Source organism: Canis lupus, chromosome 8, assembly GCF_011100685.1.
Source record: "Canis lupus familiaris isolate Mischka breed German Shepherd chromosome 8, alternate assembly UU_Cfam_GSD_1.0, whole genome shotgun sequence".
Taxonomy (NCBI): domain Eukaryota; kingdom Metazoa; phylum Chordata; class Mammalia; order Carnivora; family Canidae; genus Canis; species Canis lupus.
Genome location: NC_049229.1, coordinates 75,682,322 through 75,690,679, shown reverse-complemented (window position 1 = coordinate 75,690,679; position 8,358 = coordinate 75,682,322). Strand labels below are relative to the sequence as shown.

At 42.6% G+C, this 8,358-nt stretch overlaps 1 gene segment (V, D, J or C); it reads left to right on the top strand.

Moving 5' to 3' along the window:
- Positions 1-417: 417 nt before the first annotated feature.
- On the top strand, positions 418-7,584 carry LOC119876567. The segment is given in 3 exon segments: positions 418-461; positions 565-877; positions 7,450-7,584. Coding segments are annotated over 3 exon segments (492 nt in total).
- The last annotated feature ends 774 nt before the right edge of the window (positions 7,585-8,358 follow it).

The window sequence follows — 8,358 nt, the reverse complement described above, 5'->3', positions numbered from 1 at the left end:
TCTGTATAAAATATACAAAACATTCCCCTTTACACTGGTATTACAAATAAATATTTATGACTACACTGGCTTAAGGAGAGAAAATCCTCTTTAAAAATGAACTATATTAATGAGAGTCTTTCAAAAGGCACAGAAACGCAAAAATAACTACTTTGATGGATTAGAAGTTCATAAATTCACTGTACCAACAAAAGAATGTGATCTACCATTGTGAAGTTATGCCTGTATATAACTTGTAAAGAATTGAATCTAAGACTGGAGCTGACTATATAGTCAGAGGACATGCAAATCAGGCCCTCCCTACACTGATTAAACCAACTGAGCCCTGACCCTAAACCTGAGGGGAGCCCCAGCCCCAGCCCCAGGATACCCAGGCGGCCCCATTCAGTGCTCAGGGCACAACACAGACAAACCACCATGGAGTCTGTGCTCAGCTGGGTTTTCCTTGTCACTATTTTAAAATGAAATTCATGGAGAACAAGGGACCTTGAGTCTGTAAGTGGAGGTGAGTGAGCGAAAGAGGGGATGTGGGACCGTTTCCTGACCAGGATGTCTTGTGTCTGCAGGTGTCCAGGGTGAGGTGCAGCTGGTGGAGTCTGGGGGAGACCTGGTGAAGCCTGGGGGTTCCCTGAGACTCTCATGTGTGACTTCTGGATTCACTTTCAGTAGCTATTGGATGAGCTGTGTCCGCCAGGCTCCAGGGAAGGAGCTGCAGTGGGTCGCGTACATTAACAGTGGTGGAAGTAGCACATGGTACACAGACGCTGTGAAGGGTCGATTCACCATCTCCAGAGACAACGCCAAGAACACGCTGTATCTGCAGATGAACAACCTGAGAGCCGAAGACACGGCCGTGTATTACTGTGCGAGGGACACAGTGAGGGGACCTCAGTGTGAGCCCAGACACAAACCTCCCTGTAGAAGGGGATCGGAACCACCAGGGCATGCACACTCCTCACCACTTCTGTCTTGAAGGCCCAGGAGCAGGTGCAGAGGGAGGTTCTGGGAAGGTTTCCTGTCTGGGTCAGGGCTTCCTCCCCATGGAACACTTTCCCCCAGGGAGTCTCTCTGAACACTTGATTGTGTGTTTACCTCTTCAGTCTCTTTCTTAGAGACTTAGAATTCAACTATAGCACTTGCACTTCCTTGTACTTAACTTTTCCTGAACCGAAATATTAACCAATTACAAATAACTCCATTCATGTCATCTGAACATTTTCGTGAGTCGAATTGGCACTCCCTTTAGATCACAGGACCCCAAGGTAACTGTTCTCTTGCACATCACGGTATTCAGTAATCTCCATGCAACACAATTGAAAAGAGACATTCTACAAAAATGCTAAAAACGGCCTGGGATTGAGAAAAATTCCCAGCATGACATGGTAGGGAGGTGGACTCTGAGGTCGCTCTCACACACACCCAATCATGAGAGAATAAGATTTAAATACCTTCACCTTCATGTCTGATGAGAGCCAGGTAAGCCTCTCATCACGTCATAAATGCCTGGAGGTGCCTGGGAGGACACTAGCTTAGGTGTGTGTTGTGGGTCAGTGATGGGGACAGGATCCTGCTCCATGAGATTGGAGGAGGTGGGGCCTTAGGATAGCACTTAGGTCAAGAGGTGCAGCCTCATGATAGGTCCAGGGCCCTTAAACACCAGGATTGGGAAAGCTCCCTGCATCCTGGCCCCATGTGAGGTGATGCGGAAAGGACGGTCTAGGACCTCGGTGCTCTCCAGACACCACATGGGCCTGCACCTGGACATCAGATGTCTCACATTCCAGATGTGAGAATTAGTGTCTCTGGTTTGCTCCATCCAGTCCATGTATGACATTCCAGGAGTTGGGACAGGCTAAAGTAATTTTTTCTTTGTTTAAATTGAATTTACTAATATATAATATGCATTCAGAGCTCATCACATCACGTGCCCTCCTTAACTCCAATCACCCAGTTCCCCCATCCCCCACCCTCTCCCTTCCAGCGACCCTCAGTGTTTTTTCCCCAGAGTTAAGTGTCTCTCATGATTTGTCTTCTTCTGTAGTATTATCCCAGTAAGTTTCACTCCTTCCTTTATGGTCTCTCTCAATATTTCCTATATTACACATATGAATGAGACCATATCATTGTCTTTCTGTGATTAATTTCTCTCAACATAATACCTCCAGTGCCACCCATGTTGAAGGAAATGTTATTTCATGTTATTCATCATTTCTGAAAGCTGTGTAATATACCATTATATATATAAACCACATTTTGAGTATATATTTTATTGGAGTCCGTTTGCCAACATATATTATAATAGCCAGTATTCATTCCGACAATTGCTCCCCTCAGCTCCTGTCATCTATCCACCCCAACCCCCCGACAATCTCCCCTTCCACTATCATTGTTTTTCCCCCATACGTAGCAGTTTCCCATGTACTGTCACTGTCTCTGATAATTGCCACTCATTCTATCTCCTTCCCCCTCTATTCCCTTGCAGTATTTCTTATGTTCTTTTTATGAGTGAAATCATATAATGTTTTTCGTTCTCTGAATCACTTACTTCACTCAGCATAATACCCTCCACGTCCATCCACGTTGAAGCAAGTGATGGGTATTCATCGTTTCTAATGGCTGAGTAATGTCCCAGTGTATATATAGACCATGTCTCCTTTATCCATTCATCTGTCGATGGACATTGAAGCTCCTTCCACAATTTCTTTATCCAGTTTTCTGTAGAAGGGCTTCATGATTCCTCCCACGGTTTGACTATTGTGGACATTGATGCTGTGAACATTGGGGTGCAAGGGTCCCTTCATTTCATGAAATTTGCATATTTGTGGTAAATACCCTGTAGTGTAGTGGCTGCGTTACAGGGTGGCTCTATTCTCACTTTTTCAGGACATTCCTTTCTGTTTTCTGGAGTGGCTGAACAAGCCTGCATTCCCTCCAAAAGTGAAAGAGACAGTTCCACTTCCTCAATATCCTCGCTTATATTTATTGTTTCCTGGCCTTGTTACTTTATCCATTCTGAGTTGTATAAGTGGGATCTTAGTGTGGTTTTCATTTGTATTTCCCTGATGACAAGTCATGTAGATCATTTTTCTTATCTGCCTGTTGCCCATGTGTAGGTCTTCTTTGGAGAAATGGCTTTTTGTGCCTTCTCTCCATTTTTTCACTGGATTGTATGTTTTGTTGGGTGCTGACTTTGTTAAGGAAATATATTTTCCTATTCTGTACATTGCCTTACATTTTGTCGCCTGTTGCATTGTTGTACAGATTCTACCTTGATGAAGTCCTAATAGTTTGCTTCCCCTATGTTTCCCTGTTGTATCCTATGCCTTTTGAGAGGTGCCTTGATAGCAGTCGCTTCAGCTGCAGATAAAAAGTTGCTACCTCAATTCTCGTCCAGGATTTTGATGGATTAGTGTCTCAGATTTTGGTATTTCATCCATTTTGAGATTATGTTTGTGTTTGGTGTAGCAGAATGGTCCACATTCATTCTTATGCAGGTGGCTGTACAATTTTTTTCAGATCCATTTATTGGTGAGACATTTTTTCACTAGATATTTTTTTCTTGCTTATTGAGGAGTAGTTGCCCATACAGTTGAGGGTCCATTTCTACTTTCTCTGCCCTTTTCCATTGATCTATGTGTTGTTTGTGCCAGTACCAGGCTATGTTGATGATAAAGACTTTATAATCAATCTTGTCTGCACATACTGTTTTGCCCAACAGCTGTAGGATTTTTTTTTTTTGGCCAAAATGTTTCTACCTATTTGGTGACTTAGGAAAGGAATTGAAGAAGATGCAAAGGGATGGAAAACCTTCCATTCCCATGGATTAGAACAATGAATGTTGTCAAGGCACCTGTGTTGCTCAGGGTTTGAGTGCCTGCAATTGGCTCAGGTTGTGATCCTGGGGTCCTGGGATGGTGTCCTGCATCAGGCTTTTGAAAGGGATCCTGCTTCTCCCTCTGCCTATGTCTCTACCTCCGTCGGTGTGACTCTTGTGAATAAATAAATAAATATTTAAAACAAAAAAGAAAAATAACTATTGTGAATATCGCTATGCTGACCATAACCTACATACTCAAAGCAATCCTTATCAAAACATCATGGACATTTTTTGCAGAGTATGAACATATAATCCTGAGATTTTTATGGCACACACATAGATATTAGGGACACATTGATGCTCTGGCATTGCCCTGCTGTATTTGTTTTGAAAAGTATCCGTTAGCCTCCCTTTTCCAGTGAAGGGTGCATTTTTCACCTGGAGCTAGGACTAACCTGTTGCAAAACATAGGTATCTGTCAAAAAGTAACAGTGGACACACAGAAGGAGAATCATGATACAAGAGAGACAGAGACACTCAGACACTTTGGAACTTCAGTTTAAGGATGTTCTTTTATAACGTTTCCAGAAGATGAGGATTTGATGACCCTGTGGGATATGTGTCTCACCATCAGCTTACAGGGTTGTGTTGTACTGATGGCTGTGACATGTGCACCTTATCACTGGTGAACATTTGGTGCCCTGTGTCCTCATTTCAAACCCACCTGCATCAGTGACTCTCTCTCTGGACATGAGATCAGATTCCCTTTAGGATTTTCTCAATGAAACCCCTTAAGGGACCTACATGACTTATTAACTTTTCATCATTTTATTTAAATGAAATCAATTTTGTCATGGGATATGCAACAACTAGGTAAAATGACCTGGTCATGTCAATATCTAACAGCCCTACCATCCTATTCCATAGTCTACATGTGAACTTACATGACGGTGAAGCTGTTTCAGGGAAAGTTTGTCCACTCATGGTCAACAAGCCAGTGGAACAACTCCAAATGCCTAGAAGCAAGGCAGTAGTTGGCTTTGCCAATTTCACTAATATTTATACACATACCAGCTGTTTCCAAACACGCACACTCAGAACATAATGGCAGAGGATGGAGCAAGGGATGGAGCACACATTTGCTCTGGCAGTGTGTAGACCTGGACCTGAGATGGGCTTGGATAAATCTGTAAATTCACAGTGCAGTTGGCAATGGATTGTTATCATTTGCTATTGTTTTTTTTTTTCCTCTTTAGATGCTCACATCCTCCCTTGTTGAGGCCTGTATTGGGGGTTTTGTGACTCTCTTTCTGACTGCATCAGAGAGCTGTTTGAACATGCCTCCTACCTTTATCCTGGGGTTGAATGTTTGAACCCCCAATCTTCAGGGAGCCCTCACAGGAGATCCATGAAGCCCTTTCTGTCCTCAGTTTACAACTGAACCCCATGTTCACCCTGCTTGTGTCTAAGCTGGTTTATCTCAGGCACATGAATGAGTCTCTAAACGTCAATATGAGGGATTCCTGTGGTGTGGACCCGGGATGGTCCTCTGAGCAAGGGTCTCATGGTCTATTACTTTCTGTCTGCTGGTCTCAGGATAGAGGTCACAGGATCAACCAGGGTTCAGTTTAGGGAAACACAAATCTCAACGCCTGCACTCAGACATAATGTTTACATTGTATATATAAACCACATCTTCTTTATCCATTCATCTTTCGATGGACACAGAGGCTCCTTCAACAGTTTCCTGCCACACTTATTATCAAAAATACCCGATAAATCTGTCGAAGGGTTCAAGGGTAGATATTTTTCTTCTCTTAGATGGAATATACTATTTGAATGTAAAAGGAATTCATCAAAATCCTAGAGTGGAAAGGCAGCATTACACTGTTTTCTTAGGAGAGATAAGAAAAATAGAAATATAGGCTTTACAATGGAAAATGTTCATCCTGACACCAGTTTATTATATCCCAAACTCTGCATGGATGCAGCTCATTCTGCATCAGATAAGCTTATCAAAGCCATTACAGAAAATCACAGAGTTGACTGGAGTGACACAGTGACTGAGTTGATAGAGAGTTACAAATCAAACTTCATTACCTGAATCACTCTGAAATTCAGCTAAATTCTAAATTTAGCAAAACCATGTCATCCTTGATACAGGAGGGGTCCACTTTTCTAAGGAACCCTGCCAGTCTGTCTATCAGGTGTTTCAAGAGGGCCAGTAAGTCCTGTGGAGAGGAGCACAGGCCAAGATTCTGACTCACTGAAATGTGCACAAGGATATATGAGAAACCCTCTACAATTTAAGAGGTAGGATAAAATCACTCTATGGGGACACATGACACCTATCAACCAAGATTTCCATGCAAAAAGCATTACAAAGTACCACGTGGACACAAAGTCTGAAGTCTGGAATATTACTTAATAAAAACATAGTTTCTCAAAGTAGTCAATATGAACACACAAAGGCAGTCACAACAGTTTGACAAGTAGGGCAAGAGGAGAACAGGTAGGACTCAAGGTCAAGGAGTTATCAGGTAACATTCAAAAACATGAACATGATGTGGTGAAAAATGCCACTAAACAATGATGAAAACTAAGGGGAAAAAGTTGGAGGAGGTGCTTTCATTGATCCTTCAGCTCATTGTGTGTGACCTCTACCATCCCCATGTTGAAACCTAAGGCCCAAGAGATGGGACGAGGAGGTGGGGTCGTGGGGAGCACTTAGGTCAGCAGATGCATCCCCATAATGGGATCAGGAACCTTATTCACCATTACTAGGAAATCTCCCTGCCTCCTGCCCCATGTAAGGTGACAGGGAAAGGACAGGCTAGGATGTGGGTGCTCTCCAGACACCACATCTGTGTGCACCTGGACCTCAGACATCGCAGACTCCAGAACTATGGGAAATGAAAGCCTTTCTTTTGATTTGCCAAATCCATTTAGATGTTACAGCAGCCAGCACAAGGCTAAAGTTTTATTGTTATTATTATTAGTAGTAGTAGTAGTAGTACTATTATTAAATTAAATTAAATTTTCCAAAATTTACTATACACCCAGGGCCCATCACAGCTCATACCTCCTTAATGCCCATCACCCAGTTACCCCATCCCCACAACAACTTCCCTTCCAGTGACCCTCAGTTTAATTACCAGAGTTAAGTGACTCTCATGGTTTACCATCCTCTCTAGTATTACCCCGGTCAGTTCCACTGTTTCCCTTTTGGTCTCTTTCCATATTTCTTATATTCCACATATGACTGAGACCATATCATTGCCTATCAGTGATTGGTTTATTTTCTTCAATATAATACCTCAAATTCCAACCATGTTGACGTGAATGTTCCTTCATCTTTTTTTTTTAATTTTTTATTTATTTATGATAGTCACAGAGAGAGAAAGAGAGAGAGGCAGAGACACAGGCAGAAGGAGAAGCAGATTCCATGCACCGGAAGTCCGATGTGGGATTCGATCCCGGGTCTCCAGGATCGCGCCCCGGGCCAAAGGCAGGCGCCAAACCGCTGCGCCACCCAGGGATCCCTGTTCCTTCATCTTATACATAATTTCTGGCGGCTTAATTATACTTCAATTTATATACCAACCACATCTTCTATATCCTTTTTCCTGTAGAGGAACACCATGGTTCCTCCCAGTTTAATTATTGTGGACATTGCTGCTGGGAACATTGGGGTGCAGGTGACCCTTCGTTTAATAACATCTGTGTCTCTGAAGCTAATACCCAGAATAGCAATGGCTGGGTCATAGGGTGGCTCTCTTCTCAGTTTTTGAATAAATTTGATTCTGTTATCTGAGGATCCTGCACCAGCTTTCATTCCTACCAACAGTGCAAGAGTTCTCCCTTTCTCCACATCCTCTGCAATATTTGTTATTTCCAGCCGTGTCAGTATATCCATTCTGAGTTGTAGAAGTGGTATCTCCATGTGATTTTCATTTGTATTTCCCTGATGACAATTCATGTGGCTCATTTTGCTTTTTTTAAATAATAAATTTATTTTTTATTGGTTTTCAATTTGCCAACATACAGTATAACACCCAGTGCTCATCCCGTATAGTCCCCCCTCAGTGCCCGTCACCTATTCACCCCCACTCCCCGCCATCGTCCCCTTCCACCACCCCTAGTTCATTTCCCAGAGTTAGGAGTCTTCCATGTTCTGTCTCCCTTTCTGATATTTCCCACACATTTCTTCTCTTTCCCTTATATTCCCTTTCACGATTATTTATATTCCCCAAATGAACGAGACCATATAATGATTTTCCTTCTCTTATTGACATATTTCACTCAGCATAATACCATCCAGTTCCATCCACATTGAAGCAAATGGTGGGTATTTATCATTTCTAATGGCTGAGTAATATTCCATTGTATACATAGACCACATTTTCTTTATCCATTCATCTTTTAATGGACACAGAGGCTCCTCCACAATTTGGCTAATGTGGACATTGCTGCTAGAAACATTGGTGTGCAGGTGTCGGGCGTTTCTTTGCATCTGTATCTTTGGGGTAAATCCCCAACAG